Source organism: Hyla sarda, chromosome 3 (assembly GCF_029499605.1).
Source record: "Hyla sarda isolate aHylSar1 chromosome 3, aHylSar1.hap1, whole genome shotgun sequence".
Classification (NCBI taxonomy): Eukaryota; Metazoa; Chordata; class Amphibia; order Anura; family Hylidae; genus Hyla; species Hyla sarda.
Window position 1 is genome coordinate 86,714,496 of NC_079191.1, and position 19,652 is coordinate 86,734,147.

General features: G+C 45.4%; 1 protein-coding gene and 1 long non-coding RNA gene across 5 annotated transcripts in view; one reads left to right on the top strand and one right to left on the bottom strand.

The window, feature by feature from the left end:
* The window catches only part of RBP1 (retinol binding protein 1), a 50,943-nt gene extending 34,141 nt beyond the window's left edge, over positions 1 to 16,802 (top strand). Inside the window, exons 3-4 of the mRNA XM_056564538.1 lie at positions 11,919 to 12,020; positions 16,576 to 16,802. Of these exons, the coding sequence (XP_056420513.1) occupies positions 11,919 to 12,020; positions 16,576 to 16,632 (159 nt within the window). The 3' untranslated portion in view covers positions 16,633 to 16,802. The remainder of the gene's footprint in view (positions 1 to 11,918; positions 12,021 to 16,575) is intronic.
* LOC130361484 (uncharacterized) overlaps positions 1 to 19,652 on the bottom strand; it is a 58,125-nt gene that overhangs the window by 12,053 nt on the left and 26,420 nt on the right. For 2 of the 4 annotated variants that reach the window (XR_008891018.1, XR_008891015.1), the window contains one exon: positions 13,910 to 14,438. The exons of the other annotated variants lie outside the window; for them this stretch is intronic. This is a non-coding gene — a long non-coding RNA (uncharacterized LOC130361484). Of the gene's footprint in view, positions 1 to 13,909; positions 14,439 to 19,652 lie in introns of those variants that run through there. 4 annotated transcript variants of the gene reach the window in all.

A 19,652-nucleotide genomic window follows, 5' to 3' on the forward strand; every position in this document is an offset into this window, starting at 1 on the left:
TGTCCTTAAATATCATCTTCTCCCTTGGTTCCCTGCCGGATCTTTGGCTACTTTGGGCCATAGTGAAAGTCTGTGTGTTCCTGTTACCATGTACCTGTTCCTTGCTACCTTTCCTGCCCTGACCTACTGCCATCTTGTCACATCCTGCCAGTCTCCTTCTGTGCCACGCCACCTCCCATCTACCTGTGAGGACGAGTCGTGCCAGGGGTAGCGACCTGGGTGCCGCCTGCTGCAGCAAGACCATCCCGCTTTGTGACGGGTTCTGGTGAAAACCAGCAGCACCTTAGACTCTGCTCCCTGGAACAGCTCACGTCATCACCACCTGCCGTGTCCCGTTACTGTAAGATCCAGCCATGGATCCCTCTTGGGTGCCTTTGCCAGATGTCTCTGTTCTTTCCACCATCGTGGCTCAGCAGTCGCAGCAGTTAGCCCATCAAGCGCAACAACTGAATTAACTTTCAGCCATGGTGCAATAGCTCCTTGCTTCTCAGCAGCAACAACAGCAGCAGGCACCTGTTCCTGAGCCTCCTCCTGTGTCTGCAGCTTCCTCCGGGACCAAGCTTCGTTTTTCCTTGCCTACAAAGTATGAGGGAGATCCCAAGCTGTGTAGAGGCTTTGTGACACAGAGTTCTATCTATCTTGAATAGAGATGAGCGAACTTTTCAAAAATTCGATTCGGCCGATTCGCCAAATATTCCGATAAAGTTCGTTTCGATCCTAATTTTTTCGAGGCGAATTTATATTAAAAAAGGCTATTTCTAGCCTACATACAGCCTCTATAGGGGTATAGAACACTTTGCTGTGTTCTAAAATGCATATGGAGTGTGCTGGATTAATGAAATAATACTGTTATTCAGAATATCATGCAGATTACCGGCATTGCTCTTAGAATCACTGCCGCACAGCAGCACAATGACAGAGCCTGGTGGTGGCATCAGTGTCAGGAGACCCTATAGTGACTGAATGACATAGCATGAAGGTGTTGGCAGCATGAGGAGACCATTTAGTGGCTGAATGACACAGCGTGGAGGTGTTGGCAGTATGAGGAGACCATATAGTGACTGAATGACACAGCGTGGAGGTGTTGGCAGCATGAGGACACCATATAGTGGCTGAATGACACAGCATGGACATGTTGTCAGCATGAATGACACAGCCTGGAGTTGGCTGATGCACGAGTACACACCAAAAAACACCACAATTTTAGAAATTTTTGAAAAATATTTTGGATAGTGGGTGCTGCCCATGAGAAAATTTGAAATTACCAGACCTATGCCCCACAGCGCCATCATTTTGTTTAATTTGAAATTTAAAACAACCTTTGCATGTCCCGGACCCTAGCGTGTGGGTACGAAGGACCAAATCCAACAAGCCCCCACAGGGCTCATGTGGCCATGAGATTTAGGCGCAATGTCTCCATTGCCCTGACCGGCCATTGTTTCCAAGACTTCTCGCCAAGGCAAACCATGTGAAGAACAACATGACACTGCCGTGACCTGCACACATGGTATGCTGAAGGGCCACTGAGACTTGTCCGGGCAGTGGAGGCTTAAGATACAGTGGAGGATGTGGAGGCGGAGTAGCACACTGTCGCAGGACCAACAGGCTGACAGAGTGTAACAGTAAGCCGCATTGAGTACACACCAGGGCTTCAGAATCCCAAAGAAACATTTTTAAAATAATTTTAAGAATATTTAGGACAGCGGGTGCTACCTATGAGAAAATTTTAAATTCCCAGACCCAGGCCCAGCAGCGCCATCAGTAAACCATATATTGCCTGAATGACACAGGCTGGAGTTGGCTTATGCATGAGTACATACCGAAGCTTCACAATCCCTAATAAAAAAGACAAACATTTTTGACGAAAAATGTTAACGAAAATTTAGGACAGCGAGTGCTCTCTATATATTACCAGAATGACGCAGCCTGGAGTTGGCTGCAGCATGAGGAGACCATTGAAATGTGTGATTTTTTTTTTTATTTGAAATTTAAATCAAAATTTGAGTCCCGGACCCAGCCGTGTGGGTACAAAGGACCTAATCTCACAAGCACCCACAGGGCTCATGTGGCCGTAAAATGTAGGCGCAATGTCTCAATAGCCCTGCCCGGCCATTTTTGGTTTTTGTACCTTTGTTTAAGAACAAGCGCATATCCAAGAGTCCAGAAGACTCTATAATGCAGGACGGTGGGCCACCAAAACACATTCTTCTATAAAATAATTTTTTATGAAATAAAGAAGCAGAGTTCATCCCTCTGTGTTTTTTTTTTTTTTTGAAAATTTTACTTAAAAAAATCACACGCAACAATCATACAATGGTGTAATGGTTATTATTGTGTAAAATTCAAGTTTATTACTGTGATAATTATCATAAAATTTGAAAAAAACACTACCCAAGAGTGTTTAATAACCCCATACATTGCACCATAAATGTTGAAATTTAAATTAAGCATGTATGGATGTATTTCAAAAATCCTAAAATTAAATGCCCAAGCCCCGAAGCATTATGAAGTCAAGTATTTCCTAAAAGACACAGGAGCAGTCAGGAGTAGGCATCAGCAGTACCCAAGAGGCTTTAATGACCCCTTACATTGCACGATCACTCGCAAGATCGAGCAATAACAGGTGTGTTATGCCCTCAGATGTCCGGGGCTGCACGCGCGCTACACTGAACGGACCAGCGTGTGTCTATCTTTCACCGACAGGTGCGGGTAACCCGCTGAACCCCGTTTGCGATAGGGATCAGGGATTGCAATTATTTGCCAGGAAAGAAGAATCATAACTAAGCATGGGTCATAAGATCGGGTTCATTAAGTCCCTGCCCTTTGTACACACCGCATGTCTCTACTACCGATTAGATGGTTTAGTGAGGTCCTCGGATCGGCCCCGGCGGGGTAGGAGAAGGCCCTAGCAGAATGCCGAGAATTTAAAGATCATAGTTGAAATTTGCATTAAGCATGTATTAGCTACTGCTAAACATCCAAAAATTGAAGGCCTGAGGGCAGGGAGGCAAGTAGTTCCTGAAAGACACCGAATGAGTCAGGAGCAGGCATTCGCAGTACCCAAGAGGGTTTCATAACCCCTTACATTTAAAGATCAATGTTGACATTTGCATTAAGCATATATTTAGCTACTGCTAAACATCCAAAAATTGAAGGCCCAAGGCCAGAAGCATCAGTGAGGCAAGTAGTTCCTGAAAGACACAGGATGAGCCAGGAGCAGGCAATCGCAGTACCAAAGAGGGTTTCATAACCCTAATTGATAACCCACAAGGGTTTCATAACCAACCATAATTGGGAAATGTTGGTGTAGCAGCATGGTCAATCTACTCTGAGGCATCTGGCATTGGTGGCTGTAAATCCTGGCTGATCCATCCCTGATTCATCTTGACAAATGTCAGTCTCTCCACATTTTTAGTGGACAGACGAGTTCGCCTTGGGGTGACTATGGCCCCGGCCGCACTTAACACCCGCTCTGATGGCACACTACTGGCTGGGCAGGACAGCTTTTCCAGGGCAAATTCTGCTAGTTGTGGCCATAAATCAAGTTTGGCTGCCCAGAAGTCCAGCGGATCTTCAATGGTTGTTGGCATGGCCATGTCAAGGTATGCCACCACCTGCTGGTTCAGGTCCTGCTCCATGTCTACCTGCTGCTGATGAGTTGCTTCACTAAGCCGGTGAAGAAAGCTACTCATCAGCGACTGTAGACTCAGGCTGCTGCTGATTGAGCTGGTACTGCTCCTGCCACCCTTCCCCAGCAGCCATGGCAGTGGAAGGTGAGAGCAGAGGGCCCCCCGAGTCAGACCTGCGAGTGGATGGACCATGTGGCCGACTGACTACGTAGAATCTCTCTGTAGTAGATCAGTTTGTCCTCCCTCTCAGTGGGTATAAAAAAGGCTCCCATTTTGGGACGGTAGCGAGGGTCTAATAAGGTGGAGATCCAGAAGTCATCCCGCTGATGAATTTTGACAATTCGGGGGTCACTACGCAAGCAACTGAGCATGCATCGTGCCATTTGCGCCAGTGACTCGGAGGGACTACCTGCCTCCATCTCCACTGCATACTGCCACGGTGTGTCTGGGTCCTCTGTCTCAACTTCCTCATAACCCTCCAGCTCCCCTTGCTGCTCCTGCTCCTCCTCTCCTGTCCGAAGACTAGAAACACCGGCCATCTCATCCAACCTAAACTGTGCTCCGCTCTGCCCCTCATCATCATCTTCCTCCTCCAGTTCAGCCCACACAGGGCTCATGTAGCCTTGAGATGTAGGCGCAATGTCTCCATTGCCGTGACCAGCCATGGTTTCAATCATTTGTTGTAGGAAATGTAGGAGTGGAATTACGTCGTTCATGGCGTAATCCAGGCGACTCACAAATAATGTGGCTTCCTCAAAGGGCCTCAGCAAACGGCAGGTGTCACGTATGAGCTGCCAGTGGTTCACATTGAAGTTACACAGGGGAGTACTCCTATCTGCTTGGATCATCAAGAAATCGGCGATGGCTTTTCTTTGTTCGTATAGTCTGTCCAACATATGGAGGGTGGAATTCCAACGTGTGGCAACGTCACAAATAAGACTATGTTGTGGGATACCGCTGCAGCTCAAGGAAGGTGTGCTTGGCGGTGTACGAGTGGCTGAAGTGCATGCACAGTTTCATTGCCATTGTCAGGATGTTTTGCAAATGGGGTGAAGACTTGAGGAAGTGCTTGACAACCAGATTCAACACATGTGCCATGCAGGGCGCATGTTTCACACTTCCTTGTCGCAACGCGGACACGTAACCATGGTTCCCATTTCCAGATTTCCTGGAGTAAGCCATATTTGGATTTCTTTACGAATGAACTTTAGCAGTTCCTCCCCTGTGTGACTCCGTTCGCCAAGGCAAACCATGTGAAGAACAGCTCGACACCGCCGTGCCCTACACACACTGTACGATGAAGGGTAACCGAGATTTGGACGTGCAGTGGAGGCCGAGGACACGGTGGAGGATGAGGAGGCGGCGTCGCACGCTGTTACAGGACCAACTGCCTGGGAGTGAGAGCGAGGAGGAGGAAGCTGTGTGACCTGTCCAAGTTGCTGTTGTGGCTGTGCAGGACCACATTTACCCAGTGGGCCGTAAAAGACAAGTATTGTCCCTGCCGTAGTTACAGCTCCACACGTCAGCGCTGCTGTGCACTTTTGAACACACAGACAGGCTCAAGGACTGGCCCACCTTCTCTTGTACAAACTTATGCAGGGCTGGTACTGCCTTCTTTGCAAAGAAATGAAGGCTTGGGACTCTCCACCTCAGCTCGGCACAAGCCATCCATTCTCTGAAAGGTGCAGAGTCCACCACTTGAAAAGGGAGGGACTGCAACACCAGAAACTTGGACAGGAGCACATTCAACTTCTGCGCTGTTGGATGAGTGGGCGCATACTGTTGTCTCTTGGACATGGCTTCGCCGATGGATTGTTGGTGGAATGGCTGACTAAAAGCGGGAGAAGCAGGAGCGACAGTAGGAGGGTTTGACACACAGCTCCCTTCAGCTGATGTGGTGTAGCCTTGGCTGGATGAAGGAGGGAGCAGATGGACACTGGGTGATGCAGCAGGCTGGACCACTACATCGGAGCCACGGTTCTCCCAGGCCACTTTATGGTGGCGAAGCATGTGTTGACACAGGGCTGTGGTGCTGAAATTGGGACCCTGGCCACGCTTCACCTTTTGCCGACAGATCTTGCATGTGGCTACGTGTACCTCCTCCGGATGCCTTATGAAAAACTTCCACACCGCCGAGTAGCTGATTTTCCCACCCGCAGTCCGCACTAATTGATTGCTACTGGCGCCGTCTCCAGGAACCCCTGTTCCACTACCTCCCGGAAAGGTAGGCTGCCGCGAAGCAGGCGGTCTCCCCCGGGCACGTTTGGCTCCTGAATTTCCACTCCTGCCACCACGCTGACTGCCAACCGTGCTACCACCTTGCTGCCTCAAGGGCAACCTGCAACTCTCTTCTCCTGATGATGATGAAGCTCCTTCTGCACCCAGCTCCCAATTGCGATTGGCTTAATCATCATCAACATCATCAACATCACTGATGTCCTTCTCAGGTTCCCCAACAGTGTCTGCTTCACGACCCTGAACCCTTGCAACACCGCCACCCACGTCACTCTCCGCATCACTACTTGGCCGCCTAGCGGAGCAAGTGCCGCATGTCTCCTCCCCGTCTTGGCTGTCCAGTAGCTGCTGACTGTCCTCTATTAGATCGTCCTCAGTAAATAGTGGAGCTGAACCCACAGCATAAGATACTTCTCTAGGAGAGGGAACAGCATAGGACAAAGGCAATGGGAGGACAGTGACTGCTCCAGAGCCATGCCAACTGAGGGTTGTGTTTGAGGAACCCACCGACTGTTGACTGGGGGTGTCAGATGTCACTTGTGATGATGTGGATGAGCGTGTTAACCAATCGACGATGGCAGATGGGTTGCTGGTGGAGACACGACCGCTGGCTGATAACGGGAGCTCAGGCCTCTCGCTGCGACTCCTGCTGCCACTCTCCCCAAGTCTGCTGCCAACTCTGCCTGAAGTATTTAGGCCTCTGCCACTCCTCTGTGCACGTCCTGGCACTTCCCTGCCTGACATACTTAGTGCGTTTATGAGGGTATTACAATACGCTACACTACTCTTTAAACAGTATTTGTCTAGAACAGCAGCAGGTGATTACTTACAGCTGTCCTTTCACAGTATGTAGGCCCTTGACAGATTAACAGGTACTAGATGATACAATGCTATTGTTTGGACTTTGACGGTATGGAGCACCTTGACAACTTAACAGGTACTAAATGGTACAATACTTGGATGTACCTATGCGGTCTGCACTGATGAGGGCAGTAATAAGCGTAACTATACGCAGAAAAAACAATTTAAAAAAAAACACAGCCGGTGAATACTATTGTTTGGACTTGCACAGTATGTAGCTCCTTGACAGATTAACAGGTACAAAATGGTACAAAGGCACTACAGTCCACTGAACAATCACGTATTTCTGAACAGCAGCAGGACCCAACAGTGCAGCACCACAAAAAAAAAAAATCCAGGGATTAAACCCTAAATTGCACTCTGTCACACAATTCTGAGCAGCAGAAGATTTGTGGAGCAAAAAAAAAAAATAAACTTAATTGGGCTGAAAAACGAGGAGATAAGATGCTTCAGAAAGTTCAGGCAGCTTGGAGATCTGTATGAGGCAGCTGACAGCTATCTGCCCCTCTCTGCTGCAATGCTCAATAACGTGAATAGGAGGTTTAGCAATCAATGATCCTTCTCAGTGTAACAGCTCAGAACTCTGCACTCCTGCCTTTCCCTAATGCTGATGTGAGTAGCAGTTGCAGTGTAACGCTGTGGTATGAGCTATTCACACACACACACAGTCCCGTCCTCTCCATCTGAGTGCATAGATGAAATGAAGAGAGGCAAGATGGCCACCGATTATATAGGGGCTGTGACATCACAGGGGTCAGTGAACACTGATGGGCTGCATCTCAGATGTGATTCAGGATCAGCCCGCCTACCTTCATTCCCGACGCTGTTTCCCGCCCTTCCATAATCCCCTGCCCCATGTACTCACATGTGGATCCGCCGTCTTAGGTCTCCAATAGCCTGGAACGCTGTAAAATGGAGTTTAATTAAGCGATTTGCGGCGATATTCGCATTCGTTGCGAATCAAATTTTTCATGAAATTTGTAACGAATTCGGGTTCGTCAACTTCGATTCGCTTATCTCTAATCTTGAACTCATGGTGGATCTGTTCCCGATGGAGCATGCTAAAGTGGCGTTTGTGTTCAGTCTACTGTCTGGAAAAGCTTTGACCTGGGCTACTCCTCTCTGGGATCGTAAAGATCTGGTCTCTTTGAACCTGTCAGCCTTCCTTGCAGAATTCTTTTAACAACAAGGCCTTGTGTGCTACCTTTTTAAAAAAGGACTTTCCTCTCGAATCAAGGATGCTCTCACTGCATGAGATTCTCCAGCTAACCTAAGCAAACTTATCCATTTAGCTACTCAAATTGATGTGCGTTTTGCCAAGAGACAGGAGGAAATTCCTTTGGAAAAAGAACCTGCCCAAACACGGCATTTACCTCGTCTGCCCCCCCTGTTCCAACATCCACCCCTACTCTCTCTAAATTGCCTCTTACAGAAGAGGCTATGGAAGTGGACCGTTTTCACTTAACGCAGCAGGAAAAATCCCGTCGACTCAATGAGAATTTGTGCCTATATTGTGCCAGTTCGGAGCACTTTCTCAAAGACTGTTCTGTACGTCCTCCGCCTCCGGGAGAAGGCTCTCAACTTGGACAAGTAGGAGTTGCTTCCCTAGATGGTAAAATTACCTCTCCTCGCTTGACCACCCCGGTTCAAGTATTTTCCTCTGCCAAGACGTCTTTCATTGCTTCTGCTCTTTTGGACTCCGGTTCCGCTGGTAACTTCATTGGTGCCACCCAGGTCCATAAACACCGTCTTCCAGTGTCTTGTCTTGCTAAGCCCTTCTACATCTCTTCTGTTAATGGACAAAATCTGAACTGTAAGGTGCAATTTCGCACGGAACCCCTCGTCATGCAAGTAGGACATTTGCATAAGGAAGAAATTTAGTTCTATGTGCTACCACATTGTACTTCAGAGCTTCTTCTTGGTCTTCCTTGGTTTCAACAACATTCTCCACAACTTGACTGGAAATCTGGTGAAATCGCTTGTTGGGGACAATATTGCCAAGATCACTGTCTTGTTCCTCCTGTGATATTTTCTGTGCCTGTTAACCTCTTTGGGTTGGGGACATTCTTCCTTGCCAGTTGGTCACCTGAGAAGACTGAAGACTTCTCGACAGAAGCCTAGAAGTTCCTTACAGCCTTTGCCCATTCCAGAAAGCCCCTGGTCTCATGTAGTGGGGAACTTTCATAATTCCAAAGAGGTGGGGACCAAAGGGGGGGGGGGTACTGGAAAACCTGGCTCTGGCCGGACACGCCAGCCATGAGTGCTCTCTGCTTATGTCCCCGCTGCCAGCGGGGCTGGGATTCCCGCTCTTTCACTTAAGGGCCAGTGCTCAATTTATCAAGTGTCTACACCTGTCCCCTGTCCTTAAATATCAGCTCCTCCCTTGGTTCCCTGCTGGATCTTTGGTTATCTTGTGCCACAGAAAAAAAAAACTCCACTTCAGCAGCTGAAAAGTACTGGTAGGATTAAGCTTTTTTAATAGAAGTAATTTTCAAATCTGTTTAACTTTCTGGAGCCAGTTGATGTGAAAAAAAAGCTTTTAACCATATATAGATAGATAATAAATATATATATATATATATATATATATATATTAGAGATGAGCGAACTTACAGTAAATTTGATTTGTCATGAACTTCTCAGCTCGGCAGTTGATGACTTATCCTGCATAAATTAGTTCAGCTTTCAGGTGCTCCCGTGGGCTGGAAAAGGTGGATATAGTCCTAGGAGAGTCTTTCCTAGGACTGTATCCATCTTTTCCAGCCCACCGGAGCACCTGAAAGCTGAACTAATTTATGCATGATAAGTCATCAACTGCCGAGCTGAGAAGTTCGTGACAAATCGAATTTACTGTAAGTTCGCACATCTCTAGTATATATAATTATAATAAATAAAAAGATTAAATGTAATGGTTTCTTTAGGCTTCATATTTATACATTTAATTAAACAAGGTTCCAGCCAAGCTAATCTCCTTGGTTAATGCAGATTGTTGATTCATAAAATATCACTTTCATCCAGTCCTCCACAATCCATGATTCCATTTTCTTTTTTTACCTCACTGTTACGTTGTTTTCTTCTGTTTGTGTTAGTACGGAGATTCACTTGGCATTTCTATATATGTTAATCCTTTTTCATTTAGCTGATGTTTTAGTGTTCTGTCAAACATTGACCTCCTTTTTTATTTTCAATGCATATTGCTTTGAGTTTTCTATCCTAATGCATTGATGTTTTCCTTTCTCTACCTTTCATGTTTTCTTTATGTTTGTTATGTGCACCGATTTGTACACAAAGCTGACTGGGATCAGCCAACTTCTTCTGCCATGCTCTGTTGTGGGTTTTCATCTTGAAGGCGTTTTCCAATCTTTTCCACAGTTTCACAGTTTGGGCTATGTTATTTTTTTTTTTTTTTTTTTTTTTTTTTAATAAGCCAAGGCAATAGCCACCAAGTTACACACAGTTCTGTAAGATCTGTAAGTAATATCCTTTTATCTACAGTATATTTGCATTTTGCTAGGATTTGTTCTACGAATGTAAATTACAAGGTGATTCTATCATTTTTTTTTCAATATTGATTCCAAAAGTTTTTCTTCGACTTGATCTGGTAAAACCTACTCCATTTATTAAAATTTCCTTTCATGTGTTTGAGGGATGTTTCATGGAGCCAGAATGTTCAGCTATTAAAGGGGTACTCCACTGGAAAACTTTTTTTTTTTTAAATCAACTGGTGCCAGAAAGTTAAACAGATTTGTCAATTACTTCTATTTTAAAAAAATCTTAACCCTTCCAGTACTTATCAGCTGGTGTATACTACAGAGGAAGTTCTTTACTTTTCGAATTTCCTTTCTGCCTGACCACAGTGCTCTCTGCTGACACCTCTGTTCATTTTAGGAACTGTCCAGAGTAGGAGCAAATCCCTATAGCAAACCTCTCCTGTTCCGGACAGTTCCTAAAATGGACAGAGGTGTCAGCAGAGAGCACTGTGGTCAGACAGAAAGGAAATTAAAAAAGAAAAGAACTTCCTGTGGGACATACAGCAGCCAATAAGTACTGGAAGGATTAAGATTTTTAAACAGAAGTAATTTACAAATCTGTTTAACTTTCTGGTACCAGGTGATTTAAAAACATTTTTTTCCAGGGGAGTACCCCTTTAAACAATGTTTTACGTCATATCTGCTATGATGTATAAAAGTTCATATTCCAGGGCATATAAGGGCAAACAGGCACCGCCAAAGAAAGTGCAAAGTAATTTCCTCAATGAAAGGGCACTGGTTCATGCATGTCTGCGGATTTAGCAAAATGAGTTACTGCCAGAAGTGCCCTTTCATTGAGGAAATTACTATCTAGACTGAGCAGGGTCTGCTGGCTTGGCTGCTGAAAGGCCTGTTGATGTTGGTCAAAAGGTCACACTTTCTCCTTGAGGAGAACACCATAACAGTGTGGGAAGATTTACAGACCATTAGCACTCCACTGGGAATTATGGGAAGAAAAGATATGCAAAGCAGCTCAATCACGTCACTTTTACCTAAAAAGGTGGCGTGATTGAGCTGGTTTTGTTATCCTTTCTATTCACACACACTAAGTGAGGAGCTTCAAGCAAATATAACAAGCAGTGATCGGATCAAGTCTCCTTGGCTGATACCTTGGTTAAAGCCTAGGTTGAAGCCAGGAGCATTTTCGGCCCCTTAGTAGCTTCGGCGAAAAGGGGCATCGAACCTGGATCCTTGCAGGTGCCTTTTGGCCCGGAGGTGAAGGGTAGGTTTGTTGGGGGGCCTCTATCCTGTTGGAGAAGGGCTTAGCGACAGATCGCATCCTTTGCGCACGTTTTTTTAGTGTGACACATTTGCAGTTTTTCTTGCACTTTGGGCAATAGAGAGCACTTGCCTCGGCTCATAAAAAAAAAAAGATCAGATCATGTCAATAACTATATGATGATATAACGGCTTGGATTCCATTCCTTTCCGTGGTGCGAGTTTTCAGTAAACATTTGCCTGAATTATGCAGAAGTACATATGAGTTCAATTCGAGTCAAAGCCAATGAAACCATAAAGTATCCTATGGTATTACATCAGTGCAGAGTCATGATGATGCTGGTAGGATATACTTTGTAGCCTGGTTACTATAATTTATTCTGTATACTTCTAGAAATATGTTACTTACTATGATTGCAATGCTTAGTAAATTTCATTTCTTTAGACAACAGTCAGTTGGGCAGGCGACAAGCTGGAATGTGTACAGAAAGGTGAAAAGGAAGGACGCGGATGGACACAGTGGGTGGAAGGAGACGAGTTACATCTGGTACAGAATCTTTTGTTTTGTTTTTATATCATCTGTAAAATTAACAGTATTGCTATTAAAATCGCTTCCCAACCACTATTCTTTAAAGGGGTACTCCGCTCCTAGACATTTTATCCCCTATCATTTAGAGCGTCGAGTTCAGCATCGGAGGCTCGTGACATAACAGCCACACCCAGCTTGTGACATCACGACCACGCCCCTCAATGCAAGTCTATGGGAGGGGGCGTGACGGCCGTCACGCCCCCTCCCATAGACTTGCATTGAGGGGGCATGGCCATGACACCACGAGCGAGGCGTGGCCGTGATGTCGCGAGCCTCTGCCCCGCATCGCCAGTCATCCAGCACGGAGCAAAGTTCGCTCTGTGCACCGGATGTCTGGGGTTCCGCAGCTTCCGAGATTGCGGGGGTCCCCAGCGGCCAGACCCCTGGGATCAGACATCTTATCCCCTATCCAAAGGAGGGGCAGAGTACCACTTTAAAGTGCCATTCAAGAAAACATTATGTCCTCCAGACATGTTAAAAGTTTAGATTGCACTTGGTCTCAGTCCTAAGACCCACTGCTATCGTGAGTAATAGCCGGCTGAAGTGCACGGCAGTATGCACCTCACACCCCGGCTCTTTCACTGTATTAGTCTATGGAGTAAAAGAATTGGATCACTTTGCACACTTCATCCGGCTATTTCTCACAACCGCAGCGGATTCTGAGACCTGGGGTGATCGAAACTTTTGACATGTCTGGATAACATGTCAAAGGTTTGTTTTAACGCTTTAAAACCCTGGTTTTGTTCTGTTGCACTTGTGACCAAGCCAATAATGTTACTCACCTTACTCTTCCTAAAGGGAGCTATATGTTTCAAGCTGCCCAAACCACAGGCATTGTAAATTACTGGCAGGTTTCCTTATCACAACCGTCTATGATTCACTCTCAACGGCTGTGTGGCTTCAGAGTAATCATAGATGTTACTTCAAAGCAGACTTACAGACAAAATCTTAGAACAAAATAACAATAATTTGTGGATTCTGGCAGCATGACACTGCTAACAGGATCCCATAAAAAAAAAAAAAGAATAAATAAATAAAATTACCAATTTTTTTAATTGCTCAAACACATTTTAAATATAAAAAAGAGGCAACTCTGTAAACAATTTATACAGCACCTATGCAGAGCCATGTGTCACTAAGGCAGTGTTTCCCAACCAAGGTGCCCCCAGCTGTTACAAGACTACAACTCCCAGCATGCCCGGACAGCCTTTGGCTGTCCAGGCATGCTGGGAGTTGTAGTTTTGCAACAGCTGGAGGCACCCTGGTTTGGAAACACTGCTCTAAGGCAGGGTTTCCCAAAGAGCATACCTCCAGCTGGTGCAAAACTACAATTCCCAGCATGCCCAGACAGCCAAAGGCTGCTCTAAAGTTGCCGACTACAAGCTAAATAAAGCTGTAATGCCCTTCTTTCTGCCCCCTAATTCTTGCCAACATCCTGTACATAGAGGGATTATGCTTTAAAAAAAAACGGAGCTGCTTTCTTCCAGGAACATCACGACTTATGTCCTCAGGTGTAGTGTAGGCAGCTCAGCGCCACTGAAGTGAATGGAGCCGAGTTGTCATACCACTCACATACTGAAGACAGGTGTGGCACGGTTTTTGATTGAAAAACACTTTTTTTGTTTAATCCCAGATTTTTCTAGTCTGTAAGGATGGAGATGCGTAGCTCAGTATAGGTGCTGTAAACAGAAAACATACTCTGCTAGTTATCCTACATCTACCCTTCACTTAAAGGGGTACTCCGTCCCTAGATATCTTATCCCCTATCCAAAGGATAGAGGATAAGATGTCTGATCACGGGGGTCCCTCTGCTGCAGAACCCCAGGCATCCGGTGCACGGAGCAAACTTTGCTCCTTCCGGATGACTGGCGATGCGGAGGCTCGTAACGTTACGGCCATGCCCCCATAATTCCAGTATCAATTCAAATATCCTTTGGACCCCTTTAAGAAAAATATTGATGGCAAAAAATCTTTTTTTTTCTCTACAAGTTGGTTCATTTCTTGTTGTTTCTACTATTCTATTCTGATTGCGGCTTACCATTCCATTAAGTCTTCATACACATAGAAAACCTTTTTATTTTGTCATCTATTTATTGTCAGACCTTATAGGGTCTGGACAAAAGCGATGCTCCACCAACTTGCTTTAAACACAAAGGCTCCATTATCCCCATCCTGAACAAGAGCTGCTGCTTCTTTTCCAAGATATCTTCTTTCATGTTCCCCCTCGTCTTTTGAATTCTTTAACAAAACCACATAGATTTCTTCAGCAGAAATAAGTGTGTATTTGCCAGAGTATTCAGAGTTAGAAGTGGGTAGACTGAGTCATTCTTTTGTGGGGCAGGGCAGTGGTCTATCACTTCTTTAGTTAAAGGAATCCTTCAAATAAAAACAGAAACTGAATTTAAAAATACATCACAATACTCGGCTTCATGCTGAGGAAGGCGAGCAGCGCCCTTTGACGAAGAAAAGTTACTATACTGACAGAGCGATGTCAAGTTTTATTATTCATTCTTAAGATGAGGCAAAGAACGATTTATGATTTAAACTCTGCACAGAAAAGTGGAGCACTGCCCATAGGACATAGGAGCTTTTGGTAAATGCGACAGCATGACTTTGGCAGTGCCCAATAAGTATCACTGTTTTAAAGGGAATGTGTCACTAGGAAAAACATTATTAAATCAACTAAAACACATCATACCTCTTATAATAGTGCACCGACCCTCATCCAGAGAGCTGAACCAGAAAAGATCCGTAAATTGACTTTAAGGGCACGTTCCCACTTAGCGCATACGCAGCATATTTCCCGGTGCACAAAATCTGCAGAAGCAATCGGAAATATGCTGCGTATCCCTCACTCACCATACACACAAGGCTTTCCGGCAGCAGCCCTATTTGCGTAGTGAGTTTGGCGGACCTGCACGTCACAGTCACGCCGGAAAGCCTTGTGTATATGTTAAGCGAAGGATACGCAGCGTATTTCCCATTGCTTCTGCAGATTTTGTGCAGCGGGGTTCTTTACTGTAAGAGCAGTGAGACTATGGAACTCTCTGCTAGAGGAGGTGGTCATGGTGAACTCTGTAAAAGAGTTCAAAAGGGGTCTGGATGCATTTTTGGAGAATAATAACATTACAGGTTATGTATACTAGATTTATAGGGACAGAACGTTGATCCAGGGATTTATTCTGACTGCTTATTTGAAGTCGGGAAATAATTTTTACCTCTAGGGTATGAGGGTTTTTTGCCTTCTTCTGGATCAACTCAGTAGGGACTCATTAGGGATATAGGTTGAACTTGGTAGACTCTGGCCTTTTTTACAATCTTATGAACTATGTTACTATGTGCTAAGTGGGAACGTACCCTAAAACTGTCCTGTGTTGAATGCTAATGCCTCGTAACTTGTCTTCAGGGCCGGAGACATAACTTGTAGCTTCTGGACGCCAATGCAAAATCTGCAACATGGCCCCATGTGCCATTTATAATACTGGTCTTCTATGGGGCAGATGTGCCTCGAGGCTCCCTTAGGCACCAGGGCCCTGTTGCGACTGCTACCTCTGCACCCCCTACAGTTACGCCCATGATCGGGACGGGTAACTAGAGAACTAGTCATGGTCACATGGCTGTAATCAAGCTTACTGAGATGTGACTGACAAGCCAGCAAGCATCCCAGGCCATCCACTGCGCATGGTCAGAGCTCTGGGGAAAGCAGAGGACGACGTGGGGCACTTGCTGGCTTGTTAGTCATGGCATGATTACAACCGCAAGGCTGTGACTAGTTCTCTGGAGTTACCTGCCCTGATGACTAGTTACAAAGCATTAGCATACATCAGGGGACAGTTTCAAAGGTATCTCATCTGCTTCTATGCCCTCATATAATGGCTTGTACCAAATATATATGTATATCAGTGCTGGTGCTACTGCTGGAACCCCTGTTAAAGGGGCCACATCAAAAATGTAGCACAACCTTTCTTGAAATTCTCCACACAAGACCTGGTTGAGAGCAGCACAGAAAAACTGAAGAGGAGATGAAATTTTATCTGCCAACATGGCCATCTTTTTCTATTGTTCCCCTACATTTAGTGGTCTGCGAGCCTCTTTTTGATACTAGTGATAAGATATACTGACTACTACAAGAAGGGACAAAACCTAATAAAGATATGACCATGTGATTGAGTTCTTACCCTTTTGTTCAGTGCCAGTGATGTTTAATGACTGCAGTACCGTGTACCTCCACTACAACATACCTGGTGCCACTTCTGCACAATATTATTTGGAGTTACCAACAGCTAAAGAGTCCAAGTATGAGCCAGAGAAGCACATTTGGCACCCAAGCCACTGGTTTGGGAACTCTAATACAGCTTATCCTATCAATAGTTCATCAAAGTTTTACTTATTACCCATCAATCCCTTTAAATGTAAGCAGTCATAGATATTTTTAGCCAGCATGCACTTACTACAAGTTTCTAATCATTGTCATTCCTTGTCCTGATGTGAATACTTTTTGTTTTTTTTCTAGGAGATGCGGGTAGGAGGTGTAGCCTGCAAACAAGTTTTTAAGAAGGTTCCTCAGTGACGCCGACTGTAATAGAGAAACAATCTCCATCCTAGGAAACCTGTAGAAAATCAATTCTGCTCCCCCTGTGTGTCTGGTTCTTTTTATCATGTTATTATTATTAGGCTCAGATTTTCTGTGATTTTCTTTTATAATATCATGTTAGTACTTTAATAAAAACCTTAACCTGATTTTATATTGTGTGCGTGTCATTAATGTTATTACAGGAACCAGTCACCTACATAAATAGTAAAACATAAAAATAACTGACCGGCATAAGGACTGTTACAAAGCTGTTTATAGTTCCCTTGATCCTAAAATGGTCACTAACTTTTGAAAGAGTTATTTTGGTGAGTGGACTTCGCAAATTTCTTTCCAATACTAGTGCTGTTGTTGTTTAAAAAAAAAAAAAACAAGAATACTCACTTGCCCCTATTCCTCACAGCTGCTGTTTTTACTGCACCAGGTACCAGTTGCCTTCCTGCAGGAAATGCCTGCTCAGTCACCGCTGTGGCCAGTGACTGACTGGCATTTTCTGCAGTGAGAACACATCAGAGGAAGCAGCAGGGACCTGGCACAGTCGGAACATCAGCTGCAGGTAATAGGGCAAGTGAGTAGGTCCATTAAAAAAAAAAGTTCTGGAATAAACCTTTAACTAAGTTTTCAGGATAACCTGTCATGTGTACATGGTGAGCACTATTACTGGACATTACTGGCTGTATAACTTTTGTACATGGCTTTTTTTCATCTGGTTAGCGGTCCTTCCTTATAATGTATAGCTTACTATCAGAGTGTCAGCAACGTTCTATAATTGGGATCTTTTCATACTTCTTAGTGATGTTTCTAGTGGTGATGAATTGTGCAGAATCAAGTGCAGTTGCAGATAAAGGTGCAGTCCAATTTGTTCCAACTTTAATGTGAAGGGAATACAAAGGTTGGATTACTGAGGTATAGATTCATGAACACTTTACTCATGGTTTTGTGGCACAATGCCCTATGCACACTTTTCATGATTTGTTGAGCCACACAGCGATACATTTGACCATTAGTCCAAAAAGAGATATATGCAAAGGGATCCTTGTTCCGCTATTCTCCTCTGATTAATCTATTCTCCTTCTTAGAGCTGGAAACAGAATAGTACTCTTCTGTTCTCTCTCCTGTCCTATCAGACAGGACAGAGCACAGAGGAGTGCTATCAGACAGTACTCCTCTGTTCTCTCTTCTGTCTGATAGCACTCCTCTGTGCTCTCTCCTGTCTGATAGGACTCCTCTGTGCTCTCTCCTGTCTGATAGCACTCCTCTGTGCTCTCTCCTGTCTGATAGCACTCCTCTGTGCTCTCTCCTGTCTGATAGCACTCCTCTGTGCTCTCTCCTGTCTGATAGCACTCCTCTGTGCTCTCTCCTGTCTGATAGGACTCCTCTGTGCTCTCTCCTGTCTGATAGGAGTCCCCTGTGCTCTCTCCTGTCTGATAGGACTTCCCTGTGCTCTCTCCTGTCTGATAGGACTCCTCTGTGCTCTCTCCTGTCTGATAGGACTCCTCTGTGCTCTCTCCTGTCTGATAGGACTCCTCTGTGCTCTCTCCTGTCTGATAGGACTCCTCTGTGCTCTCTCTCCTGTCTGATAGGACTCCTCTGTGCTCTCTCTCCTGTCTGATAGGACTCCTCTGTGCTCTCTCCTGTCTGATAGGACTCCTCTGTGCTCTCTCCTGTCTGATAGTACTCCTCTGTGCTCTCTCCTGTCTGATGGGCAGGAGAGAGATGTTGCGGGGGACCCCCGCGATCTCGGTTGCGGCACCCCGGACATCAGGTGCACAGGGCGAACTTTGCTCTGCGTCGGATGACTGGCGATGCGGGGCGGAGGCTTGTGATGTCACGGCCATGCCCCCTCAATACAAGTGTATAGGATGGGGCGCGACGGCCGTCACGCCCCCTTCCATAGACTTGCATTGAGGGGCGTGGCAATGACATCACGAGTCTCTGGTGCTGCACTCAACCCTCTAAACGAATGCCAGGTCAGCAGGGAGATCGCAGGGGTCCCCAGCGGTGGGACCCCCACGATCAGACATCTTATCCCCTGTCCTTTGGATAGGGAATAAGATGTCTAAGGGTGGAGTACCCCTTCAACCACACTGGTGCTCAGACTAAACTAGACTCAACTGGGGTAACTCCTCCCCAACTACTCTATATAGCTAGGAATTTAAGGGTTCCCATTGGCAGGCAGGGTCACATGGGGTGCACTGCTCCTTTCTTAAAGGTACCATAACACTCGTAAATAACGTACATAGAAATAACATAAAATAATTATAAAAATATATTAAAGCTAAAGTGCTGAGACATAATAAACACAGAAAGAAGTCCCTCAGTGGGCCCAACACCTGTGCTGCAGGTCTACCCGAGGCAGTCCGAAGCCACAGAATAGCCTTCGGTGCTGGGACACCACAGCCCTATAGCAAAAATCTGAATACCCTTCCCGCCCCCCCCCAGACTTGGCTGACCAGTGAAGCAGCAGAGCATATTTCAACCACTCTTTTAACTACTTTGAGAAAAGGTCCACTTACTTGAGTCTGTTGTCAGGTGAAGGTCTGACTTTTCTGGTGATGTCTTCTCTTATCAGAGTTACTCGCTTTTCCTTTTATTCTCCATCTGGTGCAGACTTCAATGAAGACTTGACTTGGCATAAACTGCCAAACATTTTAGGCTCCTTTCTCCAACACAGTCCCCAACTCTTACAAACTCTCACAAGTATTGCCCTGCACAGTAATAGTGCTCGCTTTGTGCCCTCATATAGTAGTTAGGCCCCCTCTGTGCCTCCATGTAGTAATTAGGCCCTCACACTGGTACCAAATACTATTACACTCCATATGGCCCACGCATAGTATAAGGCTCCATATTGCTCCCATATAGTATTAGGCCTCCATACTGCCCCATATAGTAGTAATGCCCCCATGTATTATTAGGACCACATATTGCCCTATGTAGTAGTTAGGCCTCATATATTATCTGGCCCCCATACATCCCTATATAATAGTTAGGCCCCATAT